A 16,078-nucleotide genomic window follows, 5' to 3' on the forward strand; every position below is an offset into this window, starting at 1 on the left:
CTTTCCACATACGAGGTCGTGAATACGACATGAGGGGTTCATATGGACCCACCCTGAATGGTAACCATGGTAACTGCATCCATCCTGTATCATCTTCATTTGCATCTTGATTTGTACATGATTCTTCATGTACTGCATCTTTTACAGGACTACTGCACACACACACACACACACACACACACACGCACACACACACTGGTAAATACATTAGCCACGAAACAGCATGAAGTACGGAAACAAAGATTTCTGTTATCTGCTGCGTTCAATTCCAAACACAGAGGTCAGTATTTCCCATGAAATGATCCAGTTTGACACTAAACTTGAGAGCAAGGTACACTGTAAGACTTCGATGTAAATTTACAGCGAGATTCTAACAGTTACCTACTGTAAAATGCTTTTACTGTATATTACTGTGAAAGCAATGCATTCTGGGAGTCAGAACGCTTGCTCCCATGATCCCAGCGGTCAAGTGTATCTTTTCACAGTAGTCTACTGCTTGCCGCTGAGAATCTCGGGAAAATAAATTAACGGCTATTTTTCTAAATTCTCGCGCGTATTTTTTTCGAGTTGACCGTTGAGCGCCACAGCTCAACGGCTCAACGGTCAACAGCTCAACGGTCAACGGTCACTCTGGCAGCAGCAGCAGCATCGTTGTTGTCCAGTGCAACTTGAGGAGAGAAACAGCAGCAGTTTGGATAAACACTTTTTTATTTTCACCACCGCCAGTTCCATTTTGATCGTCAGACCAGACGAAGGGAAACTCCAGTGGTTACATTACGTTACTTCATGGTAAGTCAAATCATCAAGTTGTATTGTACCTTTGCTAACACAGTGCACGTTCCTCCATGGATGTACATTAGCTAGCTAACGGTAGGTCGTTAGCTATTCTTAGCTTCGTCTATATTTCAATACTCATTAGTATCACAGGTAACACACATCAGTAGTCTATCTTATATTCACGTTAGCTAGCGCTAGCTCGTTAGTTAGCGTTAGCTCGTTAGCTAGCTGGTTTTTAGCTTAGTCAGCATTTAAATTCTCAATATAATTACTAATAGGTAGCAGCAATCTAAAAGGGAGACAAGGCAGTATCTATCTTGTGTTTCAAGAATGTTCAACTGTCAATTTTGCCGCCATGCATGTGGTACTAAATATGCCTTTGTTAGGCATATGAAAGTTCACCAAAACACCCCACACATCACATTTAAATGTGCTTTCCACGATTGTTACCGTTCATTTGGCAAAGTTACAGCTTTAAAATGCCATGTATATAGAGATCACCCAGATCAGAGGGAGTCAAGCTTGAGGGAAGGATGTTCTGGCATAAGGACATTAACATTAGACGTTTTATCATGCCACATTGATTTCTGTACTGTCAAATGTGACAGTTTGTCTACATTATTTTCTCACTTGAAGACTCACATTAAAGAGGGGAAACCAGTCTTATGTCCATTCACAAATTGTGGTAAAATGTTTACTGTGATATCCACTTTTTCATCACACTTGTCAAGAACACATAAAGGTTGTGTAGTTGGTAATCTTTTGAGTCAGATCAGGTCAGGTAGAGATGATGGAGAGAATACTGTTGAGCATGCAGGGTGCTCACATGAGCATGCAGGGTGCTTCAAATAGAAGAGAGATGTCCTCATCTTGCAGGCAGATGTGAGTATAACTGATGTAGTTTATTTCAGATTAAGACATTGAAATGCAATGAGTGGAGCTCAGTGTGATTTTAAAAATAATTTCTTTAAACAGGAAAATTGATGACAACTATAGTTAAAGCATTGTTTAATTGTATTAACATTAACTTAGAATTGCAATGCCTTTATTGTCTCCTATATAGGTGTCAGACACAGCGGCGACTGTGAAGACATCCCTCACCCTTCCTGATTGCCCTTGGTTGATCATTCTAGGTAAGCACTAAGCCCCACGTTTCTACTTACACTGTACTAGTGCACATATGCAGAGTACTTCTATTGAGCCTGTCAGCAGGCAGTCAGAAGGTGTGGGGCAGGCAGGAAGACGCTGCTTGCCGCTGGAGTTGGAGTTCAGTTGTAGTGAGTTTCTATGGTTATGTCTTCTATATTGTATATAATACACACAACTTTACATTCTTATAAATAGATACTGATTCTGAAACAGTTGTGCATACAGAAATGGATAAATAAATATGTAGTTTTAGATGGTTAATAAATAGTTGACTATAATACATACACAGTGGGCTATGTTTTGGTTAATAAATAGTTGACTCTATAATACATACACAGTAGGCTACGGAATAATAATTTCTCTGATTCTTCTCTGATATGTAAATAGTTTGTTTAAGCTTTTCTCTCACTCTTTCTGGATTAGGGTGTTCCTATAGCTTGTAAATATGTAAATAGTTCGTTTGATATTCTCCCTCCCTTTGTAGATTTTATTTTATTTGTATTAACTTTTTTACTTGATTTCTCCTTCACTGCAACGGACACAACCACTAAGCTTTATGAAAATGAGTGCGCGATGGTGTCGCAAGTATGTAAATGGCTACCTGGATACATCAAAGAGCAGTACAGTAGATGAGTAGCATCTCGCATCCTACATCAAGAATTCCTGATATCTAGCGGAGGCTTACATTTTTTTAGAAAGGTTTTCAAATATCAGTTGGAAATGCCAATACCATACAAAAACAATAAAGCGGTAAGTGGCCACTTGATAATTCGTCAAATGGTCAATTTGGTATTCAGCCTAAAGCTTTTTGCATTGTGTTTCAGGTCCAATGATTTCCGACCAGCGCTGGATGGTAAGCATCGAGGGTCAGGTGGTGTGTGAAGGGGCATTGTCTGCGTTGGGGCTTGCTGTTGTCTTCACATCCTACTACAACTTCAACCTCCAATATCAGGATCACGCTGCCTGGACACTTGAATTCATACAGAAGTAAGTTTGAATTCCATATAGTCATTTGTGTCAGATGTTTGGGCCTTACAGCTATCCTTGTATCTATCTATGTGTGATAGACATACGATCAGAGAGTAGGGTATGGAGAGTTCATTCCAAAATAAGCTTAAATGATCACTTGGATGTTTGGGTGTGTATGTGTGGTTCTAAAATATATACAAGAAACATAACAGTATTAGCCTTCAATAATATCATTTCATATATAAATTAATAACCCATTGTTATTAGTCTTGAATAATTAAATTAAATAGATAATTATCAAAGAGTCATCAAGTTACCAAAAAAACTCAATGTTATATTCATATTCCAAAAGTGTGACTCATAAAACATCAGGCAAGTAAGCTATATTAGCAAGAAGTATTTCACCATGTCCACGTGTATCTACTCTAATATGCATTGCAAACATAAAGCATGAAAAAGAACGATTTGGGGACTTATAATAAATCAGGTATTATTTATACTAACAATATTTAGCGGTCTAATTTTAGGTAAGAGGTGGTTTGATTCACATTTGTGTCTTTTTGTTTTACCTTGCTATGCCTTGTAGAAGCTGTGTCAGGATCAACCCAGAGAGAGGGACAAAGGCACGACAGGGAAAGGTGACCAGCAAGAAGAGCGGGAAAATGGTTCATAAGAAAGGGACATCCCTGAATCCTCATGTTTGCACCCTCCTGCGGAAGCTCATGGATTTCGAGTGGGACTTTGTGTGAGTTTAACAATCACATCCCTGACTCTGTAGAGACAAACCCTCCATATCTCACTCAATTACTGAAAATCCCTTTATGTCTGTGTCTCACTTATTCACAATGTTATTTTTTATTTAATTTTGCTTAAAATGTTCAACCTGGCATTATTTATACGTTTAATAATTGACCATATTGAGCCAGCACACAGTATTGTTCAACAGTATTGTTCTGTCTAGTGAACCCCCGCAGTGTAACGGGGGAGGCTATTTCATTTTGAAACAGAAAAGTTACAGTATTTACTCAGTCCACAAAGTACAAATGTTTTAAGCCCGTCACTTACTCAGATACACTCACACATGAATTCATTCATTCACAACAGTATTTTTATTTGTAATGGCTATTTTTGTATTTTTGAATTTTATTCTATTTACAATGTTCAACCTGGCATTATTTCTACGTTTAATATTGAAGATGTTTAGCCAGCACGCAGTATTGTTCAATAGGATGGTTCTGTCTAGTGAACCCCCTCAGTGTAACAGGGGAGGCTATTTAATTTTGAAACAGAAAGGTTATGGTATTTACTCAGTCCATGGACTCAGATATTCATACACAGTCAAATATACACCTTCACTCAGTCAGTCAGATACACACACACACACTGTGTCTCTTACTCACTCACAACTCATCACACCATTTTTATTTGTAAGAGCTTGAGTATTTGAATGTTTTATTTGGATGTTATTTTCTGTCAAACTCAGGTTATTATAATAAACAAGAATAATATGAATATGCCATGTTGTGTTTATTGTTCAAAATTGTTATTTTTCATTTGCTTGTTAGTTTTTATAGATGCTTAAAATACTGTAATTTGTGGAATTATTACAGGAAATTATTGGACATTTTGATTACAACAAGTTACTGTATTTCTCTGATACAGTAGAGATACTGTAAATTGTACAGTATCTTGCTGGTGAAACTGCAACCAATAAATTACTGTATTTGGAATTATTACAGCAAGTTACTGTATGCTTTGATTACAGTAAGCTGCTGTATTCCTTTGATACAGTACAGATACTGTAAATTGTACAGTAACTTACTGGCGAAACTGCTGCCAGTATTTTACTGTAATTTCTGAAATATTACAGCAAATTACTGTATGCTTTGATTACAGTAAGCTGCTGTATTCTTTGATACAGTACAGATACTGTACATTTTACAGTAACTTACAGGAGAAACTGCTGCCAGTATTTTACTGTAATTTTTGAATTATTACAGCAAATTACTGTATGCTTTGATTACAGTAAGTTGCTGTATTCTTTGATACAGTACAGATACTGTAAATTTTACAGTAAAATATTGGCAGCAGTTTCTCCTGTAAGTTACTGTAATTTTACAGGAAAAAGTTTTACAGTGTAGGCTTCTTCATATTCTGGATTTGACTGGCGTGTCTGTTCAGTGAGCATCGCCATTTTTTTTTGTCTTACTGTCAAAAACCTGTATATCTTGTAGCCTAGGTAACATGACATTCCCCTTTCTGAATCTTAATAGTCTTATTGCTACTATCAGAGCACTGTCTTTTCTTTATTGATCCAAAACTACTTTGTACTTTTAAACAACTTTGTTTTTTTTGTACTGTTTTGATGTTTCCCTCATCATAGTCACACTTATTCTGCTTTTCCGACTGCATGATATGATCAAAAGCATCACATCATGCTGCATTTCCTTCCTATGAGGCGTGTGTTTACGCGAGTGTTTTTGAAAGCCATCCAAGCCATCAGCGCATCACATATGGGGTCCTCAGCAGACCAGAGTGAACAAACAAAACCAAATGGCAGCAAAATAGAGTCAAAGCATCACTCAGTGAACACGGTTGCCAAACATTTTGTTTTGTGAGTTTCTCATCTATAAATCGACAAATTAGCATCCATTGCCAATCTTTACCACCCCCTATCAGAGCTTTTAGAAACAAAGTCCCCTCTCCTCTCTTATTGAACTGCATCGCTGGCACAGAATCACTTCCCAAAGCAATTTAATGTAATGGCAACAGCTTGCTGGCCCCCGTTGGAGGGAAGTGAATCATCTTGTTAGCTCATCTTTATCCCCCCCCACCACCACCACCACCACCAGCCTCCTGTGGCTCAGTAGCAGAGCGAGGTGGAGGGCGTCTCAGCTGCCACGCCAACCAAGCATCTGACACTGCAACCGGCTGCCAGACTAATATCAGCCTCTGACAGTCAAACACTTTCTCTGCCCCCCCATGCACGTACACACAGACACGCTGACACACACACACAAATATACCCCTGTGTACAATCATTAACCGATGGACAAATGTGCTCAGCAAACAAACAACCTCGTACATGATTCATGAGCAGCATGTATGAATCATTTGTACAAAAAACATCTGGAAAATCCTGATTAAACTATGATCTGTAATTGGCAGAAGCACGTCGTAAACAAGATGACATGAAGGAAGCTTGTTTAACATATTAACCTTTCAACTGGAAAGACTCAAAGATTTCTGGGTATCTCCATGTTTGCTCGAGACAAACACCTGTTAATCTAGAAGCACTGATTGTAATTACAGAGTACACTCTGTCAACTCTCTCATCATGTGCTACCTGCTCCAGTTCTGGCCCCTTTCACCTCTCCACATCTCACACCTTCAATTTATTCGCTTCTTCAGTTTTTCAAATGTGTTTGACTCAACAACAAGCATTTGTTATTGAGATCTGTTGTGGATCCAGATGCTAAACTCCTTGTCTTAACTCCATAAAAATAGCTTATCTTTTTCTTGGTTGTTTGGTTCTGCTAAATTATCAAATTTTAATTTGAAATGCGATGGAAAAAATAACACCTGTTATGTAAGAACTACAATCATTTCAGTGGCCTTAGAGAGCAACAGAGGGTGTTGCCAAAGGGTAATTTGTTTGATATGGGGGAGAAATTAAGAATATTCAATTTTTGATTCCACATTCAAGAATGGTGGATTACATTTTTCCAGGAATAAACAGAAACAACTCATTAGGGTGACCAGATCCCAACAAACCAAATGTAGGACTTTTTTTAACATCACAATATTTATAATTTGTGGGGGTTAAACTGCATGTCACTGCAGTGATTTATGTTGCTTCAACCTGCAGCACTGAAGTAGACGAGATTGGAGCAAATACTATAAAACGGTCGCTATATCGTGACAGGATTGTATGAAACAGGTAACCTGAAAAAAATCATGTGCCTCCGTGTCCTCCGGTGCTCCTAACCGCATCTGCAAGATTTCACAGACCGGAGGAAAACAAGCAGTAAAGAACTGATATGAGGTCTGCTGTCCATCTGCTGTCTATGAGAGCCGGCTGTCGATCACTCGCGAACTCCGATCAAACGGTCAAACTAGGCAGCACTGATCAAATATGAATCAATATTATGTTACGTTAATGCCTATTTCTCTCCTTAAATGTTTTCAGAATCATCTTGTAGTGTACGTTTTGCTGTAAAATGAGAAAGTTTGTGACGCGGCCGCCATCATTGTGAAATCTGTTGAAGGAACTGGTCACATGACCAGAGCACAGCCAATAGGAACACTCTCTCAATGAAATTACCTGTGATTGGTCAAAGTCTGATCAAAGTAGATTTTTTAAAGCCTGAAAACAGAGCCATGAGGAGGAGCAGAAGTCCAGTTTTCTCTCAGAACACTTGAATTAAAATATGCTGAAAGGTTATTATGGAATTTTTGCCCAATGATGCCAAAAAATATACTGCCTACTGCCCCTTTAATCTTTTATTAGTGGCAGTATGTCTATGTGGAGACTGGTAGTGTCTTGGAAGGGAGACCGCAAGCTGGGAAAACTCTCGCGAGATGTTAAAGGTTAGGCACTGATTTCGAATAGCTAAGGTTATGTATTGATCTCGAATAGCTACGGTTAGGTATTGATCTTGAATCGTTAAGGTAAAGATATTGATCTCGAATAGTTAAAGGTTAGGATAGGTCGTCGGACAGCGAGTCTCGCGAGATCTCAGAGCAGATTTTGCAGTTTGCGGGTTACCTTCTAGAGCCGGGTGGAGGCGGAGTTGTGGACGTGCAGTTCCTGTCCTGGATCTCCAGCCTGATTTGTAGTTCTTCTCTTCTGTTAACCGGCCGGCCACCGCTTTGTTGAAGGTTTGTAATGTCAATATGATACCAAAAAGCCTTCTAAAACCTTAATATATGATTTAATAGGTGAATAAACGTGTCGAATCTGCAATAACACTCATTAAACCTCGTTAAATCTCGTTAAGCTTGTTGAAATGCTAGCTAGCTGTCAGCTAACTTAGCTGGCAAAGTTAGCTGTTGTTGTCTAAATGAAGCTCCTAGAGATAGTTAGATGACTGTCAGGAGTATAACACATGACATGTGTTCGTATGACGATGAAAGGTGGCTCGATGTTATGATTTATGATTACATTGAGGAACTGAGCTGAATTAAATCACTTGGCTTAAATAACAACAATACAACAGCAGTACTCTGAGACTTTGTGGTAAACGCCAGAAGGCCTGTCTGTGTGCTGCTGTGTTGTGTTGTATGAGCTGCTGTTTGTCTGTCTGTGTGTTCATGTTACCTACAAGCCTGGGTGTTTCTTTCTTTCAAAGGTCTTTGTATTAATTGTCAATAATCAATAGAACAGTCACTATACAGGGAAAGTTAATTTTTGTTCTTCTTAACAACACAACACATCAATCAATCACACCTGACAACAACAAACACACAGAAAGCCACAGCTGGCCACAACTGGCCACAAAGGACCTAACTGATTCTAATTCAAATTGTAGAGAATACAACACAGGGAGAGTATCCACAAATAAGTCATGAAATAATAATAAGAAGAAGAAGAGGAGAAAAAAAATAATAATAATAATTTAATATATATATATGTATATATATATATATGTATATATATATATATATATATATATGTATATATATATATGTATATATATATATGTATATATATATATATATATATATATATATATATATGTATATATATATATATATATATATATATGTATATATATATATATATATATGTATATATATATATATATATATATGTATATATATATATATATATATATATATATGTATATATATATATATATATATATATGTATATATATATATATATATATGTATATATATATATATATATATATATATATGTATATATATATATATATATATATGTATATATATATATATATATATATATATGTATATATATATATGTATATATATATATATATATACACACACACAACACATGAATCAATCGTACCTGACAACAACATACACACAGACAGCCACAGCTGATTCTCAATCATGGATACATATAATTAAAATTGTAGAGAATACAACACAGGGAGAGTATCCACAAATACATCATGAAATAAGAAGAAGAGGAGATTTTAGATTTTTAGTTTATAATGATAATAATATATACTCATATATACACATACACATATACATAAATACACACATACATATATATATACATACACATACACACTAATACATACATATATATACAAAAATAGAAGAAAAATAAATAATAAAAATAATAATGAGAATGAATAAATAATTTAAATTAAATTTAAAAAAAGGAAAAAGAAGATACTACTACTGGCTACTCAGAGATTACTGCAGTGGGTTTATTTATTGTCAATAATCAATAGAACAGTCACTATACCAGGAAAGTAAATTTTTGTTTTTCTGAACAACACTCACCCGTGACACATCACATCAATCAATCATACCTAAGAACAACATACACACAGGCAACCCACAGCTGGCCACAAAGGACCTAACTGATTCTCAATCATGGATACATATAATTCAAATTGTAGAGAATACAACACAGGGAGAGTATCCACAAATAAGTCATGAAATAATAATTAGAAGAAGAGGAGAAAAAAATAATAATAACAATAAAAAATAAATAAATAATAATAACAATATATACACATACACACATATATATATATATATATACATATATATATATACAAAAATAGAAGAAAAAGAAATAAATAATAAAAATAATAATGATAATGAATAAATAAGTAAAATAAATTTTTAAAAAAAGGAAAAAGAAGATACTACTACTGGCTACTCAGAGATGACTGTAGTGGGTTTCTCAAAAAATGACAAAAAGGGGCCCCATACTTTGTAAAATTTACGCTCTGTTCCCAAGGTTGGTATAAAGCAGCCTTGCCTATGTAAACCAAGCAAGCTCCTCCCAGACTATACTCACTCTCACATTGCCTTATTATCTCCCTCTCAGAGTGAATAAGGTCAAAGGCTTAAAGCAGCTGAATTAACTGGCAGAAGACATCTTTCCTTTGAAAGTAGAGGGGTGATAACAGCTTCTTCCTGATCAGACCTCTGCTGCCTCTTAGGTAAGGGTGAATAGATACTGTTATTGAATATGCACTGTTTGTCTATCTGTTATGGGAATTATAAAGGATTTGGACATTAACAGCCTTTATTTGATGATTATGGACCTGATAACTGTAGTGGACACTTTATAGATTGTGTTTGGTCTACATTATGTTCTCTGGCCTTCTCCCTGACTCTGGACAAGTTGTGATTAAACAATGTGCTGTATAGTATACTGTATATATATATATATATATATATTGCTTCTGTGTGTTATTGTTTTTGTGTACAATAACCTCAGACCTCTAGAATCACAGGGAACACTGCAGCCATGTGACATGTTCCCTTGTTTATTCTGAAAAGCAGTTACGCAACCGTTACTCAAGTGACATTTAGACAGCTGTGACTAGAGTAGGTCATAGTCATGAGACATTATGCAATCTTACACAAGTTACTATTCTATATGCCTTGTTCACAACTGCAGCAATATACTTCAAATATGTATATATTTTTTTCAAAATTCATATGTGCAATGTGATGAAACTTAAAAGGGACAGTGTGTAGGATTTGGCGGCATTTAGTGGTGTGGAAGCAGTTTCCAACCAACTGGGTACCCCTCCGCTCACTCCTCCCTTTCCAAGACGGCGGCAATGTGAGCCGTCGAGTGCAAAACTGTGGTAAAGCTGTTCACCTTGCTCAGAGGCCATCCTTACCGTAAAACAGTGGGAACCACTTCTAGTGATGACGGTTACAGTTATCAAACAGCTTGGGGCAGAATCATTCCTATACAAATGCTGTTTAAATGAAAACTGTAAGCAAATTATTTAAACAGCATTTGTGTGAATTATTTAAACAGTATTCCTATACAAATGCTGTTTAAACAATTTGCTTACAGTGTTCATTTTGGGTCTTCTCATACATGACAACATATGAAAAAACATTTTAAAATTACGTTAGACTAACATTAATTGAATTTTTGTGTTTTTTTCAATTTGACCCGGAGGGACGTGATCACTATAAGCGGTTTCCACTGTAACACTTGTTGGAGAAATTATTTAATAAACAGTCTCTGGTCATTCGGTTAAGAAGCAAATACCATTTATTAAGCAAATGCATTTGGGTCCATACAGCAGACAAGTCAGTGTTCAAAGACCGAGAGCTCCCTCACTACATCATTCTTTATAATCTTGGTTCAGCCTTCCGTCCCCTTTGTGACCCAAACCTTATCTTGATTTAGCCTTCACTCCCCTTTGTGACCCAAACCTTCCGCCCTGCCTCTAAGTGGAAGATTCATTAAAAGAGTTACTGGTGATTATAATGTTTTGAAAGAGTGCGGATGCAAATATGATAACAAATATATCTAAACTAGGACAGTCTGTACTTTCCCAAAACATTCGGATAAATCTGAGTACACAAATGCTCATACAAAGGGAAATGTTATTTTCTCTCACACACTACTTTAGGAGAAAAGGAAGTCAGACGGCATCTGGTGGTTTCACGGTTTTGCACTCTGCGGCTCATGTTACCGCAGTTTCACAAGCGTGTCAGAGAACTACGGTGGCCTTCAGGTACCATAAAAGTCTCTCTCTAGAGCCAGTGTTAGGTTTGTCCGTTCTGGGCTCCTGTAGAAACATGGTGGACTCCGTGAAGAGGACCCGCTCCCTGTGTAGATATGACGACTCATCCTAAGCTAACGAAAACACAACGACTCTTAGTGTCAGGTATACATACACTAATGAAAACATAGTTAATAGATCAACGGAATGTTACACACTGTTCCTTTAAACATGACTGATGCTAATGTTATGTCTTTTACTGATTGTAGGGTGAACTAACTGGCAGACAGGAACACACCACTAATGTCAGCAGAGAAGATGGAGACAACAGCCAGAATGTCCAATGGAGCAGGGCCTGTATATGAGGGGAAAGACAACGCCCTCAGGTAAATCTCCCACTGGTATTGTAACCTTTGAAACAGTGAAATCAGATCACAAAATAATCATGTTTCTTGTCAGTCAAACACACATTATACCTCCTATTGTTCTCTTTTTTTTTTTATTTATTCCCCCCAGTCCTAAGGATCTGTCTGATGTGCTGGCAGCAGGGACCAAGGAGGTTCATGAAATGGCTGAGAACACCCAGTTTGTGAAAGATTTCATCAAGGGACGCATCCGCAAAGAGCTCTTCAAGGTCAGTCTGAAGAAAATCAGTGCTTTATGAAACAAACAAGATAGATGTAATAAACATGTCGGTTAAAAAGAAGCAAGGAAAACTGGAAAAAGTAGACATTAAATTGTACCTTTTCTTTCGTGCTTCCCAGCTTGGTGCCGTGGCACTCCACTATACTTACACAGCCATGGAGGAGGAGATTGAAAGGAACAAAGACCACCCCCACTTTGCCCCTCTATATTTTCCTACCGAGCTGAACCGCCACGAGGCCCTGGCCCGTGACCTTGAGTACTTTTACGGCCCCGACTGGCAGAGCCAGGTCAGCTGCTCCCCGGCCACCCAGAACTACGTGGACCGTATTCATCAAGTTGGGCAGGAGGACCCAGTGCTGCTGGTGTCCCACGCCTACACCCGCTACATGGGGGACCTGTCCGGGGGCCAGATTCTGAAGAAGAAGGCGCAGAAAGCCATGAAGCTGCCAACCACAGGGGAGGGCGTGGAGTTCTATCAGTTTGACAACATCCATAGCATCAAAGGATTCAAGCAGCTGTACTTCAGTCGGATGAACGACCTGGAACTGGACATGGACATAAAGAAGAGGCTGGTAGACGAGGCTGTCAAGGCCTTCCACTTCAACATGGAGGTAAAAGGCCAGAGATGGAGAAAAGGAAGCTATGTTTGGAGTTGGCGATCTGTTCCCTGGTGGTGATGTTGAAGCGGTTAAATGAGGATCTTCTTGCAGTAGAGGTGTGCTGCTTGTGCCGGTTTTGATCCGTTACTGAATTTTAAAAACACATTGAAGGTATCATGTGTATTACTGAAGGCACCGTCATCCTCTAATGCTATCCTGATCAAATGCATTTTGATTGTGACTTCCATGTGTTTCTTCTGGTCCTTGAACTATCTCTAGGATACAGAGTATGCAACAAGCTTGATAACCATATGTTTGTGCTGGCAGGTGTTTGATGAGCTGGAAGAGATCGGTAAAACCATCCCGGAGGATGTTTTAGATGCTGGCATGCCCGGCCATGGAGAAATGGACGGAGACATCAACAAGTGTCCCTACTATGCCGCCAAAATGAGTATGCTTTTTTATGCTTCTCTCTGTAGCATTGCTCCAAGATAAAGCTATAGTGAGGATCTTGTTTAAAGGAACAGTGGGTGGCATTTCCGGGGATCTCTTAGCAGGAATGGAATATAATATTCATAACTATGTTTTCATTAGTGTGCAATCACCTGAAACTAAGAATTGTTGTGTTTTCGTTAGCTTAGAATGAGCCCCCTTTGGACAAAACAAACTGGCTCAAGAGAGAGACTTTCATGTTTTTACGTTCCCTGAAGTGCCACCGTAGTTCTCCGACTTACTTGTGAAACTGCAATAACGTGAGTCACAGAGTGCAAAACCGTGGTACCGCCAGCCGCCGTCTGACTTCCATTGCTCCTAAAGTAGTGTTAATCAATAGAGAACAGCGTTACCAAGGTTTTGCACTCTGCGGCTCACGTTACCGCAGTCATGGAAAGGGAGGAGTGAGCGGAGAGGGGTACTCAGTTGGTTGCAATCTGCAAGCACACCACTAGATGTCGCCAAATCTTACACACTGCACCTTTAAGTTTGTTTTCGTGCTCCCTCTGTTTCACAGCGGCATCGAGTGGAACAGCGTACGCAGGTCAGCTCGCCATGGCCGTACTCCGACACCCGACTGGACAGGTCCTGTTTGCTACGTGGTTTGCCGCTCTGGCCGGATTGGCTGCGTGGTATCTGATGTGATCCAGCTGTCACCCCCCCCCATCCCCCGTCACTCTGCTGCTGTACGAGAGAGGGAGGACAAACATAGAAGGAAGGACAGTAAGGAGAGTAGAAGCTCCCTCAAGCTGTAGACCATTTCATAGTTTCATACAAACGGGTCCAAGTTTATTCAATGTTCTGTGTTTGCTAATAGCTGACAGGAAATAAACTTGGATATTATTAAATGATTTGTAGGACCCAGTAGGACGTCCTCCACATCCTGCCATCCATCCACCAAGCTTACACCTCGTTACAATTTATCCTCCTGTCTTTTTTTTCTTTCTCTACCTCATGTGCACCATCTCTCCATCCTGTGTCCTTCCAGCATCGTATCTCAAGCTATATTCTGATTTATAGTTAATAGCTCATTTTAAATGAAACAGCCAGATTGACAAAGCACTTTAAGATGCTGCCCATGTGTAAGTGGCTGTATAAATTAGTTAATAACGATGATTGGATTATCAAAATTCATAGGGAGCTTAGTAAAAACGCGTTAAAACATGCTATGCGTCCAGATGTTATGCAGTATGTATGACAGCACAGTATGTTGAAGACTGCTGTGTTGATATTGAATGAGGCCTTTTGTGTTTTTGCATTAAAACATCTTTTATTTGACCAGAGAGAGAGAGAGAGAGAGAGAGGAAGCAATGTACTAGTTAATAATGCAAATTTTTTTTTTCCTTCTATACATTGACTGAAGTTCCAAAGATAATGTGAAAACACTTATGTTCTTTTTTAAATCCATTATCACATTTCATTAGTCAAACACGGCCTGAAACATTCGTACAGGTGTACTGTAAGACAGGTGATGGGACTCAAAAGCGTTTTTTTCCTCTCAAATATAGCACACCTACACTTTGACGAGTGTACGATTGATACACATCTCTCAGTGTATTATAGTGAATATACCAGATATTTAAATCTCTATTGATGCATGTTCAAATGTTCAGAATTATATGATATGGCATCTTGTATTTCTCAAAAAAAGCTGCCTGTTGTTGCATATGCATAGCTTAACTATCCAAGTTTTACCTGCCACAGGAGCCTATATTAGGACAAAGGTGTTCACAGTTGTTTTAAAAAGGAAAATTGTCTTTTTTATAATGTTAACGGTTTCTGTCCTGTCATGAGTGTTCAGGTTTGGCACTTATAGCGAGGTCCTTCAGCAGCTCAGCTCTTGTTTATGTATCCATTTGTTATGGATATATACCAGTATGCATCATCACTAAAACTGTGTAATCATTATTCATATTTCATTCATACTGTATGTTGGGAGTAACTTTCCCAGTAGTTAAGGAGGGATACATTGTGCTGTGTGTACTGTATGCAGTGTAAACGCACATTGAAGTTTGATATTTATCCTGACACAGTAATAATGCCATTTTATTAACTTTTTTTTTCCCTCCTTTGCTTGGATTTGTTTGACACAGCGTACCAAACCTGCAGGTTCCTGTGTTGTGTGTATTTGCACAACGCATTAAGCGGATGTACAGTATTCTTTCACAAGCTAAACTTGTTCAGATCAGACATGGAAACTGAAGTGATGGTGCGTTTTGTATTCGAGAGTCTCAGGTTCATGTTGCACTCAAGACGGCAATACAATGCATTGCATATAGAGGACGGTTACGGGGAATGCCCTACTTCAACGTCCATGTTTTATTGAATTTTCTTCTAATGCCAGTGTGATATGTCAAACAGTGTTTTTTCGACATACTGAGGGGGACGATAACTTGAATCTCAGGATTACAGGTAGTTTTGGTCATCGATTAAACCTTAACTTAAAGTGAGCTGGATGCTCGACTAATTCATGTTGATTTTGAATTCTCTTGCGTTTCATTAACTCTACACTCAATCCCTTTGTGTATCTAACTGGACAAAGCTTTATAGTGTTTGGCTAGAATACTCTCATTGTGTGACAGTGAAACCCCCCAGGAGTATGTTGTGCTGTCTATAATGAAATTAATGCTGTTTTCCTTCTCATGCTGAAATAAAGGTGATTCATTTGGACTGGTGTTTTTAATCATAATACATGATTATTATTTATTTTGGGCACAAACCTTGACGTGAAGATGTTTCAAACTAAAAGATCCT

At 38.2% G+C, this 16,078-nt stretch overlaps 1 protein-coding gene across 3 annotated transcripts; it reads left to right on the plus strand.

The window, feature by feature from the left end:
• The first annotated feature begins 7,625 nt into the window (after positions 1 to 7,625).
• Positions 7,626 to 15,994, plus strand: hmox2b (heme oxygenase 2b). Of its 3 annotated transcripts, XM_074656666.1 has the most exons (8): positions 7,629 to 7,776; positions 9,938 to 10,052; positions 11,858 to 11,974; positions 12,105 to 12,222; positions 12,353 to 12,844; positions 13,160 to 13,283; positions 13,842 to 15,474; positions 15,514 to 15,994. In XM_074656666.1, the coding sequence occupies exons 3-7, from the start codon at positions 11,892 to 11,894 to the stop codon at positions 13,967 to 13,969; spliced, it is 945 nt and encodes a 314-aa protein (XP_074512767.1). In that variant the 5' UTR covers positions 7,629 to 7,776; positions 9,938 to 10,052; positions 11,858 to 11,891; the 3' UTR covers positions 13,970 to 15,474; positions 15,514 to 15,994. The 3 variants fall into 3 exon arrangements, with proteins under 3 accessions (XP_074512768.1, XP_074512767.1, XP_074512769.1); XM_074656667.1 differs by lacking the exon at positions 9,938 to 10,052 and having other exon boundaries at positions 7,626 to 7,776; XM_074656668.1 differs by lacking the exons at positions 7,629 to 7,776; positions 9,938 to 10,052 and adding an exon at positions 11,236 to 11,753.
• Positions 15,995 to 16,078: the final 84 nt, after the last annotated feature.

The sequence above is a fragment of the Sebastes fasciatus genome, chromosome 13 (genome assembly GCF_043250625.1).
Source record: "Sebastes fasciatus isolate fSebFas1 chromosome 13, fSebFas1.pri, whole genome shotgun sequence".
Taxonomy (NCBI): domain Eukaryota; kingdom Metazoa; phylum Chordata; class Actinopteri; order Perciformes; family Sebastidae; genus Sebastes; species Sebastes fasciatus.

Bases quoted from the DNA above. Each gene is read 5' to 3' on its own strand.
- hmox2b (XM_074656667.1), top strand. From the start codon at position 11,892: ATGTCAGCAGAGAAGATGGAGACAACAGCCAGAATGTCCAATGGAGCA. The intron at 11,975-12,104 runs GTAAATCTCCCA...TATTCCCCCCAG, and splicing joins GGGAAAGACAACGCCCTCAG to TCCTAAGGATCTGTCTGATG. The intron at 12,223-12,352 runs GTCAGTCTGAAG...CGTGCTTCCCAG, and splicing joins TCCGCAAAGAGCTCTTCAAG to CTTGGTGCCGTGGCACTCCA.